Source organism: Mauremys mutica, chromosome 9, assembly GCF_020497125.1.
Source record: "Mauremys mutica isolate MM-2020 ecotype Southern chromosome 9, ASM2049712v1, whole genome shotgun sequence".
In the NCBI taxonomy this organism is placed as follows: domain Eukaryota; kingdom Metazoa; phylum Chordata; order Testudines; family Geoemydidae; genus Mauremys; species Mauremys mutica.
Window position 1 is genome coordinate 83,979,944 of NC_059080.1, and position 26,978 is coordinate 84,006,921.

General features: G+C 37.3%; 1 protein-coding gene, 1 non-coding gene and 1 pseudogene across 10 annotated transcripts in view; all 3 read right to left on the reverse strand.

The window, feature by feature from the left end:
• Positions 1 to 26,978, reverse strand: part of KPNA4 (karyopherin subunit alpha 4) — a 103,364-nt gene that overhangs the window by 18,751 nt on the left and 57,635 nt on the right. For 8 of the 9 annotated variants that reach the window (XM_045030498.1, XM_045030505.1, XM_045030500.1 and 5 more), the window contains 12 exons: positions 25,576 to 25,665; positions 25,458 to 25,487; positions 25,319 to 25,371; positions 21,684 to 21,779; positions 21,409 to 21,494; positions 15,588 to 15,674; positions 13,852 to 14,021; positions 13,701 to 13,745; positions 10,128 to 10,259; positions 9,727 to 9,855; positions 3,541 to 3,645; positions 1,345 to 1,416 (listed from right to left, as the gene is read on the reverse strand). In XM_045030498.1, coding sequence (XP_044886433.1) covers positions 1,345 to 1,416; positions 3,541 to 3,645; positions 9,727 to 9,855; positions 10,128 to 10,259; positions 13,701 to 13,745; positions 13,852 to 14,021; positions 15,588 to 15,674; positions 21,409 to 21,494; positions 21,684 to 21,779; positions 25,319 to 25,371; positions 25,458 to 25,487; positions 25,576 to 25,665 — 1,095 coding nt within the window. The remainder of the gene's footprint in view (positions 1 to 1,344; positions 1,417 to 3,540; positions 3,646 to 9,726; positions 9,856 to 10,127; positions 10,260 to 13,700; positions 13,746 to 13,851; positions 14,022 to 15,587; positions 15,675 to 21,408; positions 21,495 to 21,683; positions 21,780 to 25,318; positions 25,372 to 25,457; positions 25,488 to 25,575; positions 25,666 to 26,978) is intronic. The other variant, XM_045030504.1, reaches the window with a different exon arrangement.
• Positions 5,313 to 5,627, reverse strand: LOC123378146. The gene has a single exon (XR_006582488.1).
• Positions 15,384 to 15,496, reverse strand: LOC123378119 (annotated as a pseudogene).

A 26,978-nucleotide genomic window follows, 5' to 3' on the forward strand; every position in this document is an offset into this window, starting at 1 on the left:
TGACGACATCTCTCCATGGTGGCCTGGATAACTAAATTTAGGAGCAGTGAGAGAAAACAGAAATTTTGCCCCTTTAGCTGGAACATACTATGGTTTCTCTGCCCTTCTGGGGTAGGGGCACAGTTAGCTAGAATATGCCAGACTGCTCTAGATGGTTCCAGGATGGCTTCATTAACAGAAATGCTATTCACTGGAGCCAGGGGATTGAAGGATGTCCAGGAGCTTGTGTTGAGGATCTTGAACTTTCTCAGAGGAATCTGTAGCTCCCCTCCAATTCTGCAAAGAATTCCTGGAACTGCTGATAGTCATCGGGGGGAATGGAAACATTGGAATCACTGCCTCATCTGGAGACAAAGATGGCACTCTAGAACTATAAAAACTATTTACAGGCATCTAAATATATTCACAGATAAAGGAGAAAGCTGAAACTTAGGACACTGGAGGTTCTGACCCCGAATATGTGGCGGTGAGAAGGAACTGGAGAGGTGGTTGGTCTGTCCCCACATCCCTTATCTCCTTGGTCAGAAGCACAAGGTGAACCAGGGCATGTAGGGACCAACGGACACTGCTTTCAAAATTCTCCAGCTTTGGGAGCATGCACACTCACAGAGACAAGCACTTGAAGAAAATGTTTAGAAACCAGTGCTTTTAGTTCAGTACAGAACATTTTTAAAAAATCATAATTAAATTTATAATTTTTATGCTGCATAAAGTAAAATGTTTTAAAATTGAGATTACACAATGAAAGGCACTGACTGTTGCATTTTGATACACTCCAACCCAAACATCAAATAAGTTTTAGCCTGATCTTTTTGAAGCAGGACATAAACTTAATCTAGATTTTGTGTCCAGATTTTAATCGCAATTTGGAGACTGCTTCCCACCCAATTTACCTGGTATGCCCTGTTGTCACAGTAATTTCAATGACAGACAGTGATAGAAGTTGGACGATTAAAAAAAACAGCAAATAAAACATCCTTGAATGGTTCACACTTATTTTTTGTACTCTTTGTTCACAGCAAGAATACAGGTATATACAGCTCAAGAATATTAATGAAGACTGAATGCAATTATTCAGATAAATACTGGGATGTACTGCAGTGCAATGTAACTAAATTTTAATCCCTCAAAATTTGTCACCACTGATACTGCTACTCTTGGAAACCAGAGTATGATCTTACATCTCTGTTTCCCTTAATCACTGTAAATCAATGAAAGAAGGAGTCTGAAGAGACTCTATTTTGGCAGGTAATTTAAATTACTGAATCCCCACTTGTAACATGTCAAATACACTTAAGGAAAAAGGTAAGAAGTAAACTAATTTTGGAAAAAAAATTAACTCACTTGATCTTTTCTTCCACTGATTGTTAAGTTGCTTATAGCCCAAGCAGCTTCTTTCTGAGTACCAAAATCACCCTAAAATACAATAATAGTTGGCTGTACATTATTTGGAATCACAGAAAAGTAGGACTGGAAGGGACCTCGAGAAGTCATCTAGCCCATCACCCCAGGCCAACCCAGGACCCCAGATATACCTAGACTATTAATGACAGATGTTTGTCTAACCTGTTCTTAAAAACCTCCAATGGTAGGGATTCCACAGTGTACCTTCCAGGTTGTGTCCACATTAGTTTAAGTTGAGGTTTAAACAAAAAAAACCCAAAAAAAAAAAAAAAAACAAAAAAAAAAAGAAAGGCAGAAAAAATCTTGTAAAATGCTAGGACCTAGTGAGGGAGAGGAGGGAGTTTGTTTTCCCCAACACTACTTTCATACTTCTGCTCTTCTACCTCCTCCAACCCACCATAGCTATGTGCCCACTGTTCCACTTGCACAGCCTTCAGCTACAAGACAGGGGAAAACAGTTTAGACCCAGAGCAGAGAACTGCAAAAGCAATGGGATGAAGAAAGTAGTAATTGTAGCGTTATCCCCTTCACTCTATACCAGCAGCCTGTAACAGACATAGCAATGAAGAGACATTGCACTGTGTTAATTTTGATATACCATATTGTTTTAGAAGCTGAGAGTCAGCTTTTGGTCTCAGTGAGCTTTTAGCCTACTCAGTCTGTTTATTAATTTAACCCCCCAAAAACCTAGATTTAATAGAAAATTATGCTTCCTTTATGGAATTCTGTTCTCAGGATGTACAACATATTGATAGTAACTAAGCTACAAATCTGTGCTTGTAATTCTACATGCTACTAGTAAGAGATTCATGATGATCTTTTCACTCCTTATTCCTCCCACTTGTGACTTTGTCCTCCTGTGCTGTAACCTCCTATTCGCTCCATTAACCAGGAGGTTAATTCCCCTTAGTCTTCTGTCACTGGGAGACTAAAAATAAATTAGGAAAAAAAAATAAAAACAGACTAAGCAAGACAAAAACTGACCCTGCACTTGGCATTTCACACATATACCCAACCATCATTTTTAAACCTTAGTACTACAGTAGCAAGCCTCTTCCCTCCAGCAATTAGATATTGATATGGGGTGATGGGAAGTGAAAGGATCCTGGAATGTTTAACAGCTGCTATGATTTCTCCCCCCACCCAGGGAGGAATGAACATATATGTGGAGTACCATACCTACAGCAGGGAGAGCTGCTAGCAGACAACTACCACCAATATATAGTTATTTCTATTGTACGTATTTACTTTTGTTAAACTACAGTGGTAAAAATTTAAAATGGGACATCATCTGTTCTGTGGGCTACTGCTCCAGGCCATGATTAATTTGGGATTACTCTGCTGGAAGTAGGTATGTATGGCAACCTAAGCAACTGGAGACAACTGGGTTTGCAAATGTCATCACTGAAGAATTCCTTATGTTTCCAAGTAAAGAAAAAAGGCAGAAGAAAATCTTCAAGATTAAATAGAATGCTTCAAAAGTATTCAACTAAAAATTATTACACTGATTCTTGACTCTCATGAAAAATAAATAAATAATTGGAGATATACCAATCTCCTAGAACTGGAAGGGACCTTGAAAGGTCATCTAGTCCAGCCCCCTGCCTTCAATAGCAGGACCAATTTTTGCCCCAGATCCCTAAGTGGCCCCCTCAAGGATTGAACTCACAACCCTGGGTTTAGCAGGCCAATGCTCAAACCACTGAGCTATCCCTCCCCCCAAAGTCAGCTGAAATCCTCAGATGTTTGAGTATAGGCTCATTCCCACCTCTTCCTTCTACAAGGAAGCGCAGAACTATGCCACAATAAAATAACTACAGCCATTCAGAAGTTATTAAAAATTAATGTAATGAGATTTAGAGTAGTAAGAAGCTATTTCTCAAAAGGTCATTTCCCTAAACTATTTTTCCCCTATGGATTAGACAAGCATTGACGTATGAAGTGAAATTTAGACTTGCATTAACTAAAGTATTATGCTTTAATTAGTGATACAGGCAAATTTGCTTTTTACTCTTAGCTCAAACCAAATCTCAAAACAGATTTACAATAAAGTCTATAGGTAATTGTCAGCAATTCAATAACAGCCCTGCTTTTTCCTCTTGCCAACGGTACAGAATTAAATATTTGTTATCCCACCTTATCTAAAAGGTGTATTATCATTGGAACAAGGTTAGCATCTATCACCGCCTGAACTTGCTGCTGATTTCCTGCAGTGATGTTAGATAGGAACCATACGGCTTCCTGCAGGAAGAAAAAAAAAAGAAAGCTTTAAAAAAAAATTGAAGAAATATTTGAGTATTCTATTTCCATTCCAGCAAGATTTCATGCATTTACAATTCTAGTAAAATCAAATTCTGAAGTTGAAAACATACCTTCAAACAATACAATTAGAGATTTAAATAGTGTAGTTCTGTATGTAGTTGCATTAAGAATCATAATAATCCAATTAGAGACAAGGTGGGTGAGGGTAACATTTATTGGATCTATTTCTATTGGCGAAATTGTCAGGCTGTCTCTTAACTCCTTAACTAACAGAAAAGTTGGTCCAATAAAAGATATTACCTCACCCCACCCCACGTAGTCACCCTAATATCCTGGGACCATCATGGCTACAACACTGCAAATAATAACCCAATTGAGTACATTAAAAGGAGTGGGCAACAAAGGTTGGGACCAACTCCATCAAGGTGATTTTTACAATGGGAGACCAAACAGGATTATTGCCATCTTCTCTAAACCTGTAGATTAACTGGTATTTTTTGCCTAGAAATATATCAACCCCAGTAAATCCTCACAGTTTATTCCATATCCTGGAAGTCCATTAATAATAGCAGCATTATTTTCAGCAGAGGGCTGAATGGGCTCCAAAGAGTTATACCTCAACATTGCTCGACAGCCAGTGACAAAGGCATTCTTTTCTCCTTACCCACTGCAAGATCTGTTCCTCCTTGTCCCTGTTCTGAACTATCCAGAAAATGTGTATTCACTGATTTAACACACATTTTTAAGATTAAGGCCCTGTAGTATTTGTTCACCGCTACCAGGAAGATAACAAAACTAATGTTTTCTTTGTCCAAAGAAAAAGAAAAAACAAAACCAACTCAGCCTGGGTGAAGTTTTCCCAAGGCAGAGATCAATGCTAAAAGTTACCCAAGATCTATATTAGATCTCAGTGCATGATTAACAGTTACAAACTGACAACTGAAAAATCAGAGTATTCTAGACCTGCAAAACTTGGATAAAATTCAACACAGGCAGGCCAATATTAATTAAAAAAATACAAGATTTTCACTAAATTTACAAGATTTTTCGACTACTGCTAGGCAAGTTGAAAACTTGATACAAAATGCATAGAGTAGAAAGGTGATTATCCTCCTACTTTCAGTGAAGTCAGCAGAAGTGAACAAGAACAGGCCCCCCATATACAGATGCAGATACTTTAGTTCATAAGCAGCAATTTTACTTTACATTAAGTATCGACACTCAACCCAACCAAGCTGAGTGCCCAATGTGGTATAGTCACAGTTGTGTTAAACACTGTCACATAAAACCCTCCATAAGAAAGAAGATTGCAGATGACAGTCACAAGAATTACAATGTAGGCTCAAACGTTCATGCAGCTTCAAGATTTAAGCCACTAGGACACCCAAAGTTAGAATACTTTACCAAATTTTATTCAAGATAACTATTAGTCCAGCAGAAGCAATAATTTTGTAGATAAGTCATTAAACTGAGGACTACCATCATTATTATGGTTACCCATGAGCTATACCGGTTACTTTAAATAAACTCTTCATTTCATGTATCTTGGTGCGATAATTTCATTGGAAGCTGCTTATTCAACTTAAGAGCATGGAACAGGGTAAATGTGACTTGCAGATTTACTGACTTAACATTCTGCTGAACTCTTGGATCAAATCATGGGATCATTTGTGTCAATGAACTTGTTAGAGATCTTTAGATCGTCTGTATTCAGCTGGTGAGCTTATTTTGGGCACTTATCACTGGCAATGTGCAAAACAAAACAACACCCTTCTCAAAATTTCAACATGCCTCAGATGCACTCTGAAATCAGCACTTTATCAGTGCCCCCATGTAGCCTTTGTACATTCCTCTCTCTCAAAAACACATTATAAAACATTAACATTATTAAGTGTTAAATTAGAATGTTTCCAATCACAGAAACACCCCCTCAAACATCCAATTACCTTTCATAATTTCCAAGAGTCAGTTCAATCAACTCTATTCCAAGTTGACGTTATTTTTATTAAACACACAAAACAGCATTACAGTGTTTTTAATTTTTAATGTAAACACAGAAGACCATTTCATAGGTAAACAAGCCTAATGCTTACAGACAGGGATGACATGGTATTTACCAGGGGTGGTTTTTACTAGGTAAAATCATGATTTTTACCATCCTAAGAAAAAACAGTTAGAAAATGCCTTAAACTGGGATTAATTTAAAAACTGTTTCATGAATATACACCACATTACACTTAGTTTTAGTTACATATTTAATTTGTGATTATGTAAGGCAGTAAATTTGTAGATTAATTTAGGGTTGTACAAATAAATTAAACTGCAGTAGGACTACTACTAATATGTAATTATAATACTGAACACTGGAATATCTGTATACATTTTGGTTTGTTATTTTCTCAAGGATGTTATAAATGTCAGAACTCATTTCAGTTTCCAATACTGTATAAACGAATGTAAAGAAAAACTGATTATATGAAAACAATAATACAGAGTTGTAGGATTGAACCATCAAGCAATCAGAAGCATAAATTACCAGTCCAGGTCCATTTGGCCATGTAACATTTTGTAGCAGAAAATCAACTTTGATGTAGTGTATAGACCAAGCCTATAGGATTTGATTTAGTCCTAAGTGAAGCACAGGATCTGGTCCAAGAGCTGGACCGCCTGGTAATAGAGACCATAATATAATTAAATTTAATATCCCTGAGGCAGGAAAAACACCACAGTGGCCCAATACTGTAGCATTTAATTTCAGAAAGGGGAACTACACACAAATGAGGTTAGTTAAAACAGAAATTAAAGGGTACAGTGCCAAAAGTGAAATCTCTGCAAGCTGCAAGGAAACTTTTTAAAGACACCATAATAGAGGCTCAACTTAAATGTATACCCCAAATTAAAAAAGTAAGAACCAAAAAAGAGCCACCGTGGCTAAACAAAAGTAAAAGAAGCAGTGAGAGGCAAAAAGGCATCCTTTAAAAAGTGGAAGTTAAATCCTAGTGAGGAAAATAGAAAGGAGCATAAACATTGGCAAATGAAGTGTAAAAATACAATTAGGAAGGCCAAAAAATAATTTGAGGAACAGTAAGCCAAAGACTCAAAAAGAAAAAGCAATTTTTTTTATTTTTTTTTTTAAACAGTACATCAGAAGCAGGAAGCCTGCTAAACAACTAGTGGGGCCACTGGCCGATCAAGGTGCTAAAGGAGCACTCAAGGACAATAAGGCCATTGCGGAGAAACTAAATGAATTCTTTGCATTGGTCTTCACAGCTGAAGATGTGAGGAAGATTCCCAAACCTGAGCCAGTCTTTTTAAGTGACAGATCTGAGGAACTGTCCCAGATTGAGGTATTATTAGAGGTGGTTTTGGAACAAATTGATAAATTAAACAGCAGTAAGTCACCAGGACCAGATGGTATTCATCCCAGAGTTCTGAAGGAACTCAAATGTGAAATTGCAGAACTACTAACTGTATTCTGTAATCTATCATTTAAATCAGCTTCTGTACCAAATGACTAGAGGATAGCTAATGTGACGCTAATTTTTAAAAAGGGCTCCAGAGGTGATCCTGGCAATTACAGGCCTGTAAGCCTGACTTCAGTACCGGACAAACTGGTTGAAACTATAAAAAAAAAAAATACTGTCAGACATAGACGAACATAATTTGTTGAAGAAGAGTCAACATGATTTTAGTAAAGGGAAATCATGCCTCACCAATCTACTAGAATTCTTTGAGGGGGTCAACAAGCATGTGGACCAAGGGGATCCAGTGGAACTACTGAACTTAGATTTTCAGAAAGCCTTTGACAAGGTCCCTCACCAAAGGCTCTTACACAAAGTAAGATGCCACGGGATAAGAGGGAAAGTGCTCTCATGGATTGGTAACTTGTTAAAAGATAGGAAACAAAGGGTAGGTATAAATGGTCAGTTTTCAGAATGGAGAGAGGTAAATAGTGGTGTCCCCCAGGGGTCTGTTCTGGTACCAGTCCTATTCAACATATTCATAAATAATCTGGAAAAATGGGTAAACAGTGAGGTGGCAAAATTTGCCAATGATACAAAACTACTCACGATAGTTAAGACCCAGGCAGACTGCGAAGAGCTACAAAAGAATCTCTCAAAACTGGGTGACTGGGCAACAAAATGGCAGATGAAATTTAATGCTGACATACTCGTTCATTAGCCTGTTCGTTTATAAGCTGACCCCCCAAAATGGAGAGGTAAAAATAGCAAAAACTGTATGACCCTTTCATAAGCCGACCCTATATTTCAGGGGTTGGAAAAAAACTTTGGCTCCCGGCCCTTCAGGGTAAGCTGCTGGTGCATTGGCACTTGTGTTTACCTGGAGCGTTCACTGGCACGGAGCCCCTCAGCTCCCAGTGGCTGCGGTTTGCCGTTCCCAGCCAATGGGAGCTGCGGAAAGTGTCGCCACTTCCTGCAGCTCTCATTGGCTGGGAACGGCGAACCGTGGCCACTGGGAGCTGAGGGGCTCCAGGCCTGCAGATGCTCCAGGTAAACAAAACAACAATGTATTAGATTTTCAATTACATGATTTCATAGAGTTTAAAATCATCACCCGTTTATAAGCCGACCCCTGCTCTTTGATGCATCACTTTTTTACCAAAAATATTCGGCTTATGAACGAGTATATACGGTAATGCACATTGGAAAGCATAATCCTAACCATACATATAAAATGATGGGGTCTGAATTAGCTGTTACCACTCAAGAAAGATCTTGGAGTCACTGTGAATAGTTCTCTGAAAACATCCACTCAATGTGCACCGTCAGTCAAAAAAGCAAACAGAATGCTGGGAATAATTAAGAAAGGGATAGCTAATAGGACAGAAAATATCATGTTGCCTCTATATAAATCCATGGTACGCCCACATCTTGAATGCTGTGTGCAGATGTGGTTGCCCCATCTCAAAAAAGATATATTGGAATTGGAAAAGGTTCAGAAAATGGCAACAATAAATTATTAGGTGTATTGAATGGCTTCCGTATGAGGAGAGATTGATAAGACTAAGACTTTTCAGCTTGGAAAAGAGACGGCTAAGGGGAGATATGATTGAGGTCTATAAAATCATGACAGGTGTAGAGAAAGTAGATAAGGAAGTGTTATGAGAAGGAGTAAACACAAGAACTAGTGGTCACCAAATTAAATTAATAGGCAGCAGATTTAAAACAAACAAAAGGAAGTATTTCTTCACACAACGCAGAGTCAACCTTTGAAACTCCTTGCCAGAGGATGTTGTCAAGGCCAAGACAATAACAAGGTTCAAAAAAGAACTAGATAAATTCATGGAGGATAGGTCCATCAATGGCTATTGGGCAGGAATCGTGTCCCTAGCCTCTGTCTGCCAGAAGCTGGGAATGAGCGACAGGGGATGGATCACTTGATGATTACTTGTTCTGTTCATTCCCTCTGGGGCACCTGGCACTGGCCACTGTTGGAAGACAGGATACTGGGCTAGATGGACCTTTGTCCCTACTGGGTCAGACCATTCTTATGTTCTTATTCCTCAGATTTCAATGATATACCCAAAGTTTGAAAAGATTCATTCTATGTTTGCTGAACACTGATTATTTTTCCCAGTTTAAACCAAGTTTAAGCCAGTATTTACCAGTGCCCAGACCTACATTAGTTTTCCCTGGGAAACTGCCAACCTTGCAGCACAAAATAAAGATCAAATTTCATACAAGGTCAAGAACTCATTGCCATATAAACCAGTATTCATCAATCTGTAATCCCAGCATTCTGGAATGCCCAGATATTGATGAAGTTATTACAAAGAATTACTATATTTGATAAGGATATCTATGAAGTTCGTTAGATTCTTTTAGGATACTAATGGCTTAATTTAAATAAGTAACGGAAAATATAGCAAGATCAAGACTTGTCAGCAAGAAACTGGTATTGCAACAAAGACATATTATCAGGTTATAGTATTTGGGAAAAACAGTGTCATACTGACATTTGGTCAATAATATTTACAATACAGGGCAAATAACTAACTATTCCTATGGGTAAATTTCACCCCAAAATGTATTTACATACCTTATTAATTTTTTCTTTGGGATGTGTCAGCAGTGCTGGGAAGTGTGAAAGAGCTTCACAATTCAGAACTACTTGTGTCTGTTCATCAGTACCAGTAACAATGTTGCCTACAGCTCTGAGTGCAGCAGTCTGAAACAACACACTGTATTTCAAGACTTGAACATTGAGAAAAAAAGTTAAGCATAAAAACAGTGAACACAGCAAAATATTATTTCATTCAAATGTTATCAAAATTCACTTATCTAATTTGTGGTAACCTAAGTATTTTGCAAATAAATGTTTGCTGATAAACCTTTAGCCAATTATCAAAGTGATAACTAAACTATTTAAAAAGTAAGCCACTTCAGTACTGTATATTACTATATTTTGAAATAAATTAAGATATTGCTATCTAAACTTACTTGCACTTTAACTTCTTGGTGGCTGAGAAGGGGAACCAAATAAGGGACTATTCCAGAGTCTATCACCATCTGGATCTGTTCATTGCCAGCATCCGTTAGGTAGGAGAGGGCCCAGACTGTATCTACCAATATCTAACATTTAAAAAAAAATAAATACAGTGTTAAACCCATTAGGAGAGAAAGGTCTAAATAAGATGTGCCGAGATCTATGTTATAAGGCTATTATATTTAAAGATAGGTTTTTTGTTCAAGACTTGCTGTTAGAGTCCATTTAAATGTTTCTAGTTTTGTAACTGTCTCAAGGCAAGGGTTTTTACATTGAGAGGATTTTGTTGTTTAACATCTTATAAATAGAAGGAAACTATTCTGCTGTTTGACATATTCACTTTAAGAAGTCTAAAATGCAGCCACTTCGTAATTTGTTCCTTGCACCTTCGTCTGCTGCCTTCCAGGTAGCTAGAACATAGGACAAAATATCATTTATAACCATAGTCAAGAATATGAAGGATATAATGGTCAAACATCATACCTGTCCTCATGAGAATCTTTAAATTAAAGTGGACAATATGAGAAAAAATAAAGATTGATTGTTGGGGTGACAACACTTCAGGGAACACAGAATAGGCAGCCTCAGAATGATGGCTCACATTTCTCAGGAGACTAACTACTCTCATTCACAAAGCAGCGTTCCTTCACAGAACTTTAAAAAGCGTAAAAGCGTTTGAAAGGTACTTAGTGGAAACTAGAGGCAATAGCACTGCATGCTGAAATAACTAATTTTTTAGTAGCACATCTGAACCGCATAAAAAGTATATTAATACAATATAATACGTAAATACAAGATGTAAATTTATTAATGCCAGAAAATACATTGAAAGCAGTCTATCTGAAAAAAGAAAACTAACAGTTCAGATGCATGATTACAAAAATATAAGCAATTCACAGAGAATTAAGAGGTTCACAATCATTTCAGCTACAAGTGAATGAACTGATCTATAGATAGAGAAGTTTCAAGAAACTCCACGTAAGTTTTGAGTTAAAGGACAGGCCTCATCTACATTGGACAGTTATATCAGTACAAGTTAAAATGTGAATTTAAACTGGTATAATTATAATGGACATCAAAGTGGACATACTCCAGCAAAACTGTGCCTTTTTTCAGTTTGCCTTAGACCCCTTTCCAAGCGACATTAGCTAAACCAGAAAAAAAGGACACATACCACAATAAAAATGTTCACACAAGGGGTTATGCTAATATAACCATACTGGTATTGCCAGTAAAATCTTCCTGTATAGACAATGCCTCAAAAGAGATCCAATGGTGTAGGTCACCACAGTTTCTCATTTAACAATATGTGGAGAGTCACCAGAATGGCCCTTTGTATTCACATAAAAGATAAACAAGAATCAATAATTCAAACCTTCCTTTAACTCTTCCAAAAGTAAACAGGTGAAATATATCAAAAGATCTCCACTAAAAAATAAATCACTCACTACTGCAATTCTCTTTGATTTTTACTCTTACAGTCATTTAGTCAAGAATAATATTGTAGTCCACAATTTTGATTCTGAGCCAAAAGGATCATTGCTTCAATGTTACTGTTATCGTGGAGCAGATTCTAAAACCAGAGCTATTCTGGGCATACAAGTACCAACATTAAACATTTAGGACACACTTTGGACATCCTAGAATACCAAACCCCTGATGCCAGGGACAGCTATAATACAAGTATTCAAATAAAACAGGATTAGGACGAACAAATGAAAAGAACTGATTAGTAATACACCGGCACAAACATCTACTTTATTCCTGGGGTAAGCCCACTTGACTTCTAATTGTAGTCAATGTCATAGATCAAGTTGGCCGAATATATATTTTAACCATTGCAATATACAGTAGAACCTCAGAGTTATGAATACTACAGTTACGAATTGAACAGTCCACCACACACCTCATTTGCAACCGCAAGTAAACTATCAGGCAGCGGCAGAGACACGCACAGAAAAACAAAACAAAAACATACCAACAAAAAGAAGCAAACAGTTAAACTAAACTACTAAAAAAAACACAAAGGGAAAGCAGCATTTTTCCTCTGCATAGTAAATTTAAAGCTGTATTAAGTCAATGTTCAGATGTAAACGTTTGAAAGACAACCATAACGTTCTGTTCAGAGTTATGAACATTTCAGAATTACGAACAATCTCCATTCCCAAGGTGTTTGTAACTCTGAGTGTCTACTGTAGGTAAATTTCACTCGATATAGCCTATTTTAACCATGAAGCAAAGTGTTGATACATTCATATTACAAGACATTTAAATACAACTAGTTAACAAGTCTTATTTTATACTTTTTAAGTCATTTGTCTGTAGCTGGACATAGTAGAAATTGCTACTTTTCTCCATTTGCTCTTCCACTTTCTTACAAAAACAACTAAAACCCCAAAACACTTCAGGTACACAAAAGGACCAATAAAATAAGTATGTTTGATTTTGCCTATCATTTATAAAGGGCCAAAAGTATGTTCACTGATATGCTGAACAGAGAGGGGACAAAAGCAACTCAGATTACTGTTACAGTGAAATATAGTCACCTCCTACTTAGTTATCTAGTGAGACACAGGCATTGGCGAGACCTATTTGGAAATTTTCAAACAAACCTTTATTTACTTGTAAAATGTCAATTTGCTGGACTGAAATTTTTCACAAAGTTTACTGCAGATTTGAAGAAATTTTTACCCAAACACAGACCGCTTTTCACAGGAAGTTTGTTGGTGTTCCGGGTACAAAACTCCACAGCAGAAAGCCTGCAAGCTCCAGACACCCCGGCGAAAGCTGGGGTTGCTAGGTTTCCCACTCTGTAGCAAATAGCCTGCCAGCTCCCACAGCCCTAGCTGAAGTCAGGATACTCAGGACTGGTAGGCTCCCTGCTATGCAACAAACTCCCCAAGCACACTGCCCCAGGGCCAGATCCAGTACTTTCAGGGTCAATGGCTTCAGGGAGGTACCACAATGCCAGAACTTCGTCTCCCCACTGTAGAGCCAGGAATCCCTGGGACACTTAACTGGAGCCAACAAACTGCTGCAAGAGCCAGGAGGTCATAGGATGGGCTGGGCTCTCAAGGTCTGGGACTCCAGGCAGCCCTGCATATGGACTGACCCAAGAATCTGGGAAACCCTGGTGTCCCTGACCCCAGACCCTGACATCCACAGCAGATGCTGAGTACTCTGGTCCTGGGGAGCAATTTTAGAAACACCATCTGGTGATAGGTCTGAAACAAAATATTTCAGGTTCTCTCTTTTGGAGAAAAAACCTGAAAAAAAAAAAATAATCCAGTTTTGGTTCAATCCAAACTCATTTTTTTCCTTCTGACTTTTCAGTTTGGTCCCCAAACAAAAAAAATAAAATAAAAATCAATTATTCACTCATATGTACTTATGGATAAGGCTACGTTTTAGTCATTGATATTTTTAGTAAGTCATGGACAGGTTATGGGCAGTAAACAAAAATTCACGGCCCATGACCCGTCCATGACTTGGTCACAAAATAATTGGTGGAAAATGTTTTTACTCACATTTACATCTGTGTGGTGAATTAAAACACAGAGGGCTGGAAGGATCTGGGGGGGAGAGACAGAGTGTTAATATTAAATAGAAATATTCAAGATATTTAACAATTCAACTTGTTTAATTTAATTAAATTTATAAATGAATAATTCAATTCACCTCCTGAATGGTTTCCATCGGTGGAGGTGGGTCTTTGTGACGGCATAAGTTGACCATGACCCAAGTAACATTCCTTAAGAATGTTATGGGAATAGATGGACTGATGAAGGACAGCAGAGGTTTCACCACTCCAAGACTAATAACATAATCTCGACACTGGGGTCCATCACCTGTGTAAACATTAAATGATTTTATGAAGATAAAAACTATTTACAAGGGATAGTGTTGTAGAACCACGTTCCCATGTTAAATAACCAAAGGGCCTAGTTGTTAAATGACCCAAATGACTACTCTTCCAGTTTCCAAGCACAATTTGGGCATGAGGTTGGGCCTCAGTTCAGCTGTAAATCTGGTACCAGGGGAATAACATTGATTTCTACACACCTCCAAAAGGAAAACATCTCAGAACAGACAGTTTCCCCAATAGCCACTGTTTAGTATTATTAAATTGTTCAGTGATCTGAGTAGAAGGTAGTCAAGAAACTATGAGTAACTTCTTTACATGCTGCTTTTGTCAATGCAGAGACTAGCTCATCCAATGTTCAACATCCTGGCAAGTGACAAAGTCAGCTTTCCAGCATGTCTTCATTTTTGTAAATTTAAACCCTTCACTATTAAGATTTATGTAAAATTGTCTAAGCCTTTGGATGCAATAGACACCATTAGTCAAAATGTGACTTGCCAACACCTGACTGTACAAGAAACACCTCATTCAACATGAAGTAAGTAACTGCTCCCCTTTCTGATTCACATTAAACATACTTCGTGCTAGCAAAAAGTGATTTGCTGAATTCTGAAGAGGTAGTTATCCATGATTAAGAACACATGAAAAAGATAGCGATTAATGACCATGAGGACAAGGTATAATGGAGGCCCATCAATCATAACAGGTTACTGATCCAGACAAAATACTCTGTGACAAGTTCCATATTTCTTGAAACTGAATAGAACATTTTCAGTTTATTATGATATCCCCACAGTTTGATGTGTATTGCATCCACTTAGATACTTATACGGTCCTCAGCATTGTCGTATCCAAGCTGTATTGTTAACAGGGAAGGAACAGTGTCACTCCTAGGTCCAAATAACAATACTGTACGAATATTTTAAGAAAAACTAGAATCAGAGTTTTTGAAAACTTAGGTTATTGTCAAACTAAGCAATATCTAAACCCACAACATTTCAGTAATTTAAGACATGGTGGGGCGGACATTTTTAAACTACACTCACCGCTATGATATTTGAATATCTCTGTGGTGTATCACTTACAACAATAATCAAGAAGAGAAACGAAAGTTTTAGGTTAGCCAAAAGCTTGGCCAGAAAGATTAAACGTGTACTATGAAAGCTCTGGTGACTGAAGTGCAAGCTCTGATGGCGATCCAGAGCCTTTATAATGAAAACTGTTTTTCATTATAACATTATGCATGTGATTTGTTTGCCAGACATTGTTTCCTGGATTGAAAGATGTTAGAGGAGGAGCAAGAGAGAAAGCAGAAAGAATTAAGCAAAGGGCATTTTGAGGGAAATGAACTCCATGTATTTGAGCCAATCCCATTGCTCTTGTAGTTAAGCAAGGTCAGACACTTTCAACCACACTTCTCTAGTTACAAACTATAGAAATGATCCCTGAAAGTATAGTTTATTATTAAAAAAAACCCAACAGAATCCAAATTGGTTTATTAATTTGATTTCAAAAGAAACTTTTGAATTTTTATATTAAGAGTAACACAAACCTATGATATTGCCTAAAGCCCATACTGCTTGCTCACACACATTTTGATGGGGTGAATGCAGCAGCCTCAGAAAAAGTGGCACAGCATCTGAAAAATAAAGCATCTGTTACTCAAAAAGTCTTAGTTTTAAAGTGATGTGCTCATTATTATAGTTAGCTCTTAAGTTAAAAGCTGACATTCCATTACCCTATGATATGAAGATTTTCTCCGGCTATGTGTTTATTCTGGTTAATGAAACTTCACTCTTTTTCCAGATGATGTTCAAATATAAACATAGATCATAATACAACTTTTCCTTTCATACCATTCTTTCACAGAAGGGTCTGCACTTCAGACCAATATAATGAGAACAAAAGAATTAAGGTAGTTATTTTTATATAACTTTGTATGATAAGTTTAAATTATAAGTAATTATTCTTAATAAATGGTTAATGTTGAAATTCCATATTTAATTCTACTAATTACTATTGAATTTCAACTGTTTTATCTATGTAGTTATCACTAGAGCTATCTGAAATGGAATTTCAACACTTTCATGTCAACCCAACAAGCACAATTAGTTAATTTGAAAAAAGTCACTAATCATCATTAAGTAGTTATATATTTTCTACATTCTTTTCCATCACTGGTTATTAATAGAAGTTTTAGTTAGCAACTTAATAGGCAAAATCTTGAATATTCTTATCGACGTATTTGTACAGCAACATAAGCTGTCACCTATATATCCTGTCTTCTCTTCCTGACTCTTGAAAGTTTTAGATAAAAGGGGCAATCCAACTGATTACCACAAGAGAGATTCTGATGTTTCAAATACTGTCAATGAATGACTGGCAAAAAGAGCAAATTGATCTGTAAGGAAGGGGTTTAACAAAAATCACTCACCAAGAATAAGATACTTACATCCCTGCCTCATATATGGGAACATTAGGAGCAGGAGGCAGCTCCCAAGCACAGTCACTGCTGAGTCAACATTTAACATTGTGATATTATCTGGAAGATGCTCTTAACTCCTACTCTTACAACTCAAAAGCTAAGGGACTTGTGCAACACCACCTGAAGAAGCTTGGTTGGGAGGAAGGACTCAATACTCGTTAACGCTGAAGGACCTGTTTAATTACTTGGTCCCCAATTTACTGGGTGTAGGATTTTACTGAATTTACATTAAATTTGGGGGGCATAGAGAAGAAGGTTTCATTTATAATTTGATTTTATAATCAAACTGTTTTCTAAGCAGACACACCACACCACTATCCCTCATGACGCATAACGGGTCAAATATTGGTTTAATTCTTAAAACATGTTTATTAGCCACTGACCTTATTCAATATTAAACAAGAGGATTTACAAAGCGAGAGTAATAATAGGTAAAATACCCCCAGCAATTACAATGGCTGGAAGTTTTGGAGAGATGTTAATAGGCCATCTTCTTCATTCAAATAAATTACAAGAGAGTACCCATACTTGCATAACATTTGAGTACAGAGTAACTTCAATGAAACTAGGTGTGTTTACGCTGTTTCTAATCTAAGTCCATCAGTAGAAAAATCTGAACTGCCAGACTCAAACCTGGCTTTTGATTCATTGAAAAGTTAGCTTTAATATAGCAGAAATAAAATGATTCTAATTAGGGCTGTCAAACAACTGAAAAAGTTAATCTTGATTAACCACGCTGTTAAACTATAACAGAATACCATTTATTTAAACATTTTTGGATGTTTTACACATTTTCAAATATATTGATTTCAATTACAACACAGAATACAAAGTACACAGTGCTCACTTTATATTTATTTTTTATTACAAATATTTGAATTGTAAAAAACAAAAGATAGTATTTTTCAATTCATTTAATATAAGTACTGTAGTGCAATTTTTTTATCATGAAAATTGAACTTACTAATGTAGTTATGTAAAAAACCTGCATTCAAAAACAAAACAATGTAAAACTTCAGACCCTACAAGTCCACTCAGTCCTACTTCAGCCAATCTCTCAGACAAACAAATCTGGTAATAATTTGCAGGATATAATGCTGCCTGCTTCTTATTTACAATGTCACCTGAAAATGAGAACAGGCGTTCACATGGCACTGTTGTAGCCGGTTTCACAAGATATTTACGTGCCAGATGCGTTAAAGATTCATATGTCCCTTCATGCATCTACCACCATCCCAGAACACAAGCATCCATGATGATGGTGGGTTCTGCTCGATAACAATCCAAAGGAAAGCGGACTGATGCATGTTCATTTTCATCATCTGAGTCAGATGCCACCAGCAGATAGATTTTCTTATTTGGTGGTTCCGATTCTGTAGTTTCCGCATCTGAGTGTTGCTCTTTTAAGACTTCAGAAAGCATCCTCCACAGATTTTGGACAGCACTTCAGATACTTAAACCTTGCGTCGAGAGCTGTAGCTATTTTTAGAAATCTCACATTGGTACCTTGTGTTTTGTCAAATCTGCTGTGAAAGTGTTCTTAAAATGAACTTGTGCTGGGTCATCATCCAAGACTGCTATAACATGAAACATATGGCAGAATGTGGGTAAAACAGAACTGGAGACATACAATCTTTCCCCAAGGAGTTCAGTCACAAATTTAATTAATGCATTATTTTTTAACGAGCATCATCAGCATGGAAGCATGTCCTCTGGAATGGTGGCTGAAGCATGAAGGGGCATATGAATGTTTAGCATATCTGGCATGTAAATACCTTGCAACGCCAGCTACAAAAGTGCCATGCGAATGCCTGTTCTCATTTCCAGGTGACAGTACTGCCTGCTTCTTATTTACAATATCTCCTGTAAATGTAAACAAACTTGTTTGTCTTAGCAATTGGCTGAACAAAAAGTAGAACTGAGTGGACTCAAATGTTTTACATTGTTTTGTTTTTGAGTGCAGTTATGTAATAAATAAGCATTTATAAATTACACTTTCACGATAAAGAGACTACACTACAATACTTGTATGAGGTGAATTGAAAAATACTATTTCTTTTGTTTATCATTTTTACAGGACAAATATTTGTCATAAAAATAATAATATAAAGTGAGCACTGTACACTCTGTATTCTGTGTGGTAACATACAAAACTGAACCTAGATACACTTGCAGCAATCTAAATTGTATCGAGAGGGGGCATATCAATATTAGAGAAAACAACTGCTCTTTGACAGTTCAATCCAACTGCTTTGAACTCAATAGGATCCTACATTGATTTCAGTGGACTTTAACAATGCCCCAAAAGAGAAGGATAATGAATTTTGTAACCAACTGCTATTTCACAACACAGATTCATTTTCTGATTAAACACAAACTCTCTCAGATGAAGAGCTGAAGACTTAAAGTAAAAAATTTGTTTAAAGATCTGTGATCTTTACACTGGTTAATTCTGTGAAATATTTGCCTTGGATTTGCTTACGTAGTACTTTAATCCTGAATTTCAAATTTTAATCTATTACTTCTATGGAAAGATCTTTTTTGCCCTCCAGCATTTTCTCTGCTTTTTGTTAGCTCTCAGCTTCCCAGACCAAGAAGTTGGCTCTAAATTTTGCTACGAAATTCATATTAAACAAACAAACAAAAACTTTAAATAAAATCCATTTTAATTTTGTATTTTAAAAGCAAATCCATTAGTTAACAGATTATGTTATTGTCAAGTGGTCACAGATTTATCATAATAAAGAAGGATTATATTTCTATCAAAAGATAAAGCAAATAAAAAATTAAATTAGAATTATCTATGCCTGTGTCAACCTAGTCATCAAGCTAACATATTAATTTCATCACTCAAACCAGACTGTAGAGTTTCAGCACAGTACTTTCCCTTATTGCAGTGGTTTTCAAACTAATATAGTCCAGTGATTCTCAAACTTCTGTATTGGTGACCCCCAAAGCCGTCCCTAGGGTACAGTGAATCAGGGCGACCACTCCAGGCCCCACGGGCCAGCATACATGGGCACTGTGTGAACTGCTGGCTGCGGGAGGCTAGCCCCCAGCTATGCCCCTTCCACCCGAGAGCACACTGGGAGGGAGAGCTTGCGATGGCACCACCCTAACCCCAGGGTCCCAGCCCCCTGGAGCCCAGCAGCACTGCCAAAGGGAGGTCGGGAGCGGAGTCACGCATGGCTGTTTGGGGAGGCATAAGACCTCCCCTACCTGGCAGCCGGTGCAGTGGGTCCCAGAAGTAACTGATTCGTCACTTCCGCTGCAGGCCCCGAACCGCCCTAGGGATGGCCCTGGTGACCCCTTTCACACAGCAAGCCTCTGAGTGCAACCCCCCTTATAAATTAAAAAGCACTTTTTAAAATATTTAACTATTATAAATGCTAGAGGCGAAGCAGGGTTTGGGGTGGAGGCTGACAGCTCGCAATCCCCAAGTAATAACCTTGTGACCCACTGAGTGGTCACGATCCTCAGTTTGAGAACCCTTGAGTAGTCTATTGCATAGTTGGGATTGGTCCTGCTTTGAGCAAGGGGTTGGACTAGAGTACCTCCTGAGGTCTCTTCCAACCCTAATCTTCTAGGATACCACCATCTGACACTGGGTCATAACATAGCTATGAAAACAGCCAGAGGGGTGGGGTGGGGGCGGGGAAGGGAAATGGGAGAGAGAAGGCGGTCTGTAAGGGATAACACATTATCCACCATTACAGGATTTTTCTTGCGTACCCCAATGAGAGCTCATGTGTACCCCAGTTTGAAAACCACTGCCACACTGAGTCAATTCTACATTTTGATTAAATATTTAAGAATAAGAAAACAGTTTTTAATGTGGGGTTTTCACACATTAAATTTCTTGAGTGGAAAAGTTTCCCCTGCCCTTTCACACTGTTGGCAATTCAGCATCTCCAGCATTGACAGTTTATAGTGCAGTAAAATTTGATCACATTGTCTCTGGATTTCAATAATATTTTGATACTTCCTGTTCTGTTTCTTAGTTGTGTGGACTTCGTTTTTTTCCTTGTCTGTTTATAACAACCTTTTCCTTATTTACAATAGCAGATCCATGAGGAATTAGAAGAGAATAGGAAGTATATTTGATTCAACTACAAAAATTTGCTTGAACATGGCAGTGATTCTATATTCAGATCTCAAGTAGCACAATTATTTTATTTGGCAAATTCAAAACTAGAGAAGAGCCCTGTTCTCACAAGTTGATGTTCAAGTAGATTTAAAAGAAATATGTAGGGCACAGAACCATAAAACAATGTTCTGTTTCATCTGGCAACATGGATTGCAAGTACAAAAAACTTCCTTCCTAACTTCAGATTCCCAAACATATGGACACCATTTTATCTTGTGTGAGATCTTGGAAGTAAATTCCCTCAGAGGCACCCTCTGGACTTGGACTGTACCTTTTGCTCCTCCTTCAAAATTAGGTAGGGAATCCCTCTTAATTGTGAAGAAAAGTTAAAAAATAGCGTTTGAAAACTGGAAAACCAGCAGATATTAACTCTGCTAAAATAGTGTGAGTTCCCACAAGAGATTACTCACCATCAGGAAACCCAAATGAATTTAAAATCTGAGAAAATGAAGAACAAAAGCAGATGTGTGCTTCAACTGATGCTGCTTGCCAGAGAAGGGGTAGAATTTCTGGCAGGAGACTTCCTGGGCAGGTCCTTCCGCGATGTGCCTGTGATTGACAATTCAGTTTCAACCATCCTGACTATCATATAAAAGTACCAGACCTACATAGTGTAGATTGGTGAATATTTGAGGAAGAGAGATAGGGTGTAGGTGCTTTTTAAATCATCACTTGAGCTTCATATTTTTGAAGAAATTATAGTGTGCACATGAAATGCATCATCAAAACTGATCAACTTACTAGATTGAACTACAGCCTGTGTTTGTTCAGAGGTTCCAGATGCAATGTTTGTCAAAGCCCATGCAGCTTCAAACTGTAAAGAAGGACTACAAATAAAAGTGTAAAGTTAGTTTTATTGTAATACAGAACATTTTCTATCTGAATCTAACACAGTATCTTAACATGAGCACTTGCAAATGCTTGCATCAATTGTTTTGTCAAAGGATTTCTATGAAATTGTCCCAAAACAATTAACTTTTCCTACCAGTACTTTCTTTTAAAAAAGTAACACTCACTTGTCATCTCTTTCAAGACAGTGCACTAAAATAGGTAGTATTCCAGATTTTATTAAGTCATCAATCGGTGGATTGCGATCACTGGAAAGAAGCTTCCTGTTTAGGAACAAAGAAAATATGAAATTTGCAGACAAATCCCCTAAAGTCAAATAGGAGTTTTTAAAAATGAGTGAATTTAGCACTGCTGAAAAGTTGTGTACTTAGCTACTATTTCAGCCAATCCCATCACCTCTTCTGCTACTACTCTAAAGAGTATGACTGTTGAGTTGAACACCTGTTTTGTCCTCCTGGTAAACCCATGACAGGAGTAAGTCAGTCATCCACATGTCCCTCCCCTGCATTATATTCCCAGCTGGAGCAGAGGATAAGAGGCAAGGTATTAGCTGCCAGAACATGCTTTCCTCCCTCTTCCTCACTAAAGAGTCAGTGTGTGGGGGATAAAAATTAGGGCAGTCATGCAATTAAAAAAAATTAACCGCACAATTAAAAAAATAGAATACCATTTATTTTAATATTTTTGGATGTTTTCTACATTAAAATATATTGATTTCAATTACACTTTATATTTATTTTTTATTACGAGTATTTGCACTGTAAAAAACCCAAAAGAAATAGTATTTTTCAATTCACCTCATACAAGTACTGTAGTGCAATCTCTCATGAAAGTTGAATTTATAAATGTAGAATTATGTACAAAAAACTACATTAAAAAATAAAACAATGTAAAATTTTAGAGCTTGCAAGTCCACTCAGTCCTACTTCTTGTTCACCCAATCGTTCAGACAAACAACTTTGTTTACATTTGCAGGAGATAATGCTGCTGGCTTCTTGTTTACAATGTCATCTGAAAGTCCGAACAGGCATTCTTATGTCGTAGCCGGTGTCGCAAGATATTTACGCGCCAGATGCACTAAAGATTCGTATGTCCCTTCATGCTTCAATCACCATTCCCAGAGGACAGGCATCCATGCTGATGACGGGTTCTGTTCGATAACAATCCAAAGCAGCGCGAACCGACGCATGTTCATTTTCATTATCTGAGTCAGATGCCACCAGCAGAAGCTTGATTTTCTTTTTTGGTGGTTCTGGTTCTGTAGTTTCCGCATTGGAGTGATGCTCTTTTAAGACTTCTGAAAGCATGCTCTGCACCTCGTCTCTCTCAGATTCTGGAAGGCACTTCAGATTCTTAAACCTGGGGTCAAGTGCTGTAGCTATCTTTAGGAAATGCACATTGGTACCTTCTTTGCGTTTTGTCAAATAAGCAGTGAAAGCATTCTTAAAGAACAACATGTGCTGGGTCATCATCCGAGTCTGCTATAACATGAAATATATGGCAGAATGCACGTTAAACAGAGCAGGGGACATACAATTCTCCTCCAAAGAGTTCAGTCACAAATTTAATTAAGGCATTTTTTTTTAACGAGTGTCATCAGCATGGAAACATGTCCTCTGGAATGGGTGGCTGAAGCATGGAAGGGCATATGAATGTTTAGCATATCTGGCACATAAATACCTTGCAATGCCAGCTACAGAAGTACCATGCAAATGCCTGTCCTCACTTTCTGGTGTCATTGTAAATAAGGAGAGGGCAGCATTATCTTCCATAAATGTAAACAAACTTGTTTGTCTTAGCGGTTGGCTGAACAAGTAGGACTGAGTGGACTTGTAGGCTCTGAAGTTTTACATTGTTTTTGAGTGTAGTTATAGAACCAAAAAAAAATAAATAAAAAAAATCTACATTTGTAAATTGCACTTTCATGACAAAGATTGCACTACAGTACTTGTATGAGGCGAATCAAAAATACAATTTTTTATAATTTTTAGTGAAAATATTTATAAGAAGAAATAATATATACTTTGATTTCAATTACAACACAGAATACAATATATATGAAAATGTAGAAAAACATCCAAAATATTTAATAAATTTCAGTTGGTATTCTATTGTTCAACAGTGCAATTAAAACTGTGATTAATCACGATTAATTTTTTTGAGTTAATCGCATGAGTTAACTGCGATTAATCAACAGCCCTAATACAAATGCACATGCTGCTAGGAAGGAGGGAGTTCAAACCCACTTGAACTTTAACTCCTTTAACCTCTCTTTTCAATACCCATGAGGTGAGCGAAGGCCTGTAGGGAACCCAAGTGGGACTGCTTCAGACGAACAAAGGCGGGGAGGGGATATCAGAAGCACATTCCTTTCCTCATGTCCCAGCCCACACCAAACTGTCTCCCTAGAGGGGGACCGTGGACATGCTAGACAAGAAAGTAGCTGCGACTGACTGTTGCTGCTTCCAATCCTGAACACTACCAGTGGACACTGCCTTAAACTGGCAAGTAAAAAGTCTGCACAGTGAAAATATCTTAATACAACCTGGTCAGGGGCTTTGAATATTTAAAGTTTGTAAATGCTGTGTGATGTTACTGCAGATGTATATTTATATTGCCAACTAAGAAGAAAAGCTTCCTTTTTAGGAGAGATGTAGATGGACAGACAAGATATTAATAAGTTATCCTAGGATTGATTACAATACATACCCCTAGTTCCTACAAAAAACCACCAATATTCACTCTTTCAATGGCAAAATACAGCTCAGTTTAGGTTTACTCAAAAACTACAACAAATTTATTTTCTGTCCTCTCAGGTAACTCATGACCCTGGCTCCAAGAATCAGTTAACTCCAATTATTTGTAACTGCTTCTGTTCAAACAATGCTCTGTCCTTGCCATGTGTTTCAGGAAATTACAGGTAGATCACAGCCTCCCTTCTGCTCAAGCTTCAGATGCTGTCTAAGGTGGCAAAACAGTATAAGAGAAAAAACTAAATAGCTTTCACACCTTATTTTAACATTAAAAGGACCTCTGCTTGTAGGCTTTGTCCACATGCACAAGTTGCACTAAATTAACTTTAAATTGTTTCTAAACCAATTTAATCAGTGCAAAAGACTGTGGACTGCCTTATTTCCATTTAAACCAGTCATGTTTCAGTTTACTTCAAATACATTCCTTCTCTGGTTTAAACTGAATAAGTGTCCATACAGCCATGCACCAGTTTAACTAAATAGGTTTTAAAAATCACCAAGTTAAACTGGTGCAACTTTCTCATGTAGACAAGACTTTACAGTAAACAGCTCAAAAACTGCTACTTGACTGGTTAAGAGGTTCAAAGGTATCATTACGTTAAAGTGTCTTCAAGTATTTGCCAATTAGTCTAACTTGTTAGGAATCTGGTAGTCTTGTAATGATTTAAACACCTTCTCGGAGAAGATGTTCTCCGCCTTATTTAAATTACAGGCAAATTGTGTCCAATGACTACTTATACATATGAAATCAATTAGGATCTTTACTCCATTTATTTTGAAAGTCAGGAGTATGGCATTTACTAAAATCCTAGAGTTCACATGAATATTTATTAAGAGAATTCAACCTTAATATCTACATTATGTCAGTTTGGTTTAATAAAGTTTATACACAGGTTATTTTATTGCAGCACTAATATTTGGTGAACTTGATCCATAGAGGACATCATCATTCTATCTACTAGTGCAAGGATTCACGATTTTCTTAATTTAATAGCACTATATAAGCTGCAAGGGTAGAAACAACAAAGCTGAATAAACTGTGCTCTTACCTTGCAGCCTGCACTGCACTTAACTGGATACCCTGGTTGTCACTTGAAGCATTCTACAATAAAATCAATAACTTAGAATTCAGCCATTTTACATTTGTCATTAAGCCAAAAAAGTTCAGAGAAAAATAAATATTTTTACCTGAACTATTGCCTCCAATGAGGTGTTTTGCTGGGGGGCGAAAAAAACCCAGTTAGATTTATTTCTTAACTTTTTAAAAAAAGTATAGAAATAAACTTCAGACAGTGTTAATTCTTACCACTCTGAAATCGCCATCTATATCTGAATCTTCACAGATATCTTCATGGGGTACATTTCTTCTCTTTAACAGGTGTTCATCTCTCTTATTCTTTAAAGAAAAATAAATTTTCTGGGTTTTGCAGCTTTATTTTATTTTTTTCCCCGTAAAAGCTGAGATGACTTACTTTTTTTTAAGTTGTAAAAGTAAAAAGTAAAAGTAATTCACTGGTACTATTAATGCTCAGACATTCAAGCCAAGCATCGAAGTATGTGACTAAGATGATCGCTCCCCATTTATACCTTCCCAAGGAACAGGACAGCCATCTCTTGATTATTGCTACAGCCATGTAAGATTTTACTATATGTGACATGACCTATATACAACTCATTTGTCTATATTCATCACTGAAACCACTAAATTCACTGCATTTAATTTTCTATTAATCTTAAAACTAGTACATTTTGTCCTAAGATTTTTTTCCCTCAGAGCTCTAATGGCTTATACTCCCCCAGTCCCAACATCCAGAGTTTTAGCTTCTACACCTTTTGCTTCGTCTAACATTATACTAAACTGAACACTATTTTTATTTTGTTCCAAACTTGGCACTTATTGCTCTCGTACAGAAGGAATTTGAAGACTTTCCTCCCAGCATCAAAATCTTTGTGGAAATGCTGTTCACATTTCATAGCAAACAAATCAGTAGTCTGGTACTGCAAAATATGTCATGACTATTATGGAGCATCATGGGGTTTGAGAGCCCGAAAATATGGATTCAAGTGTTGAAAAAGCAAAGCTTGGCAAATACTAGTATTCCACTTGAAAAAAGACTTAGACATCTTAAATTCATTTCCATGCTTAAGTGAAAGTTAACATACTTTCCAAAACATATTTCACTATCCCAATGCTGTGTAAACATTCTGCATTTTCACAGCAGCTACTTAACAAAACAAAAAAAATAAATCCATGCATTTTTCAATGTATGGTTTCAAATCTCTTGCTGTCACCTGCTAAAAAATATTTTATAAGCTTGACTGCTTTCCTAATTTTTTTCCATCATATATTAGCTTATTGTAGGATGCTCATACTAGTTTTAATTTTTTAATACCTGCCAACCGCAACAGGACAATTTTGTTGCCATCCTCCTTTCCTCACCATGTCCAAGTTCTAGGTACCCTAACAGCCCTGATCCATGGGTGTGATGCTTGCCAGTTCAGTACACTGGTCTCCAGGGCTGCCCAGAGGATTCAGGGGGCCTGGGGCAAAGCAATTTTGGGGGCCCCTTCCATAAAAAAAGTTGCAATACTATAGAATACTATATTCTCGTGGGGGCCCCTGTGGGGCCCGGGGCAAATTGCCCCCCCCCCGGCAGCCCTGCTGGTCTCCTCCCCAAGTGGGAAGACAAAATAGTGTACACATTTCTA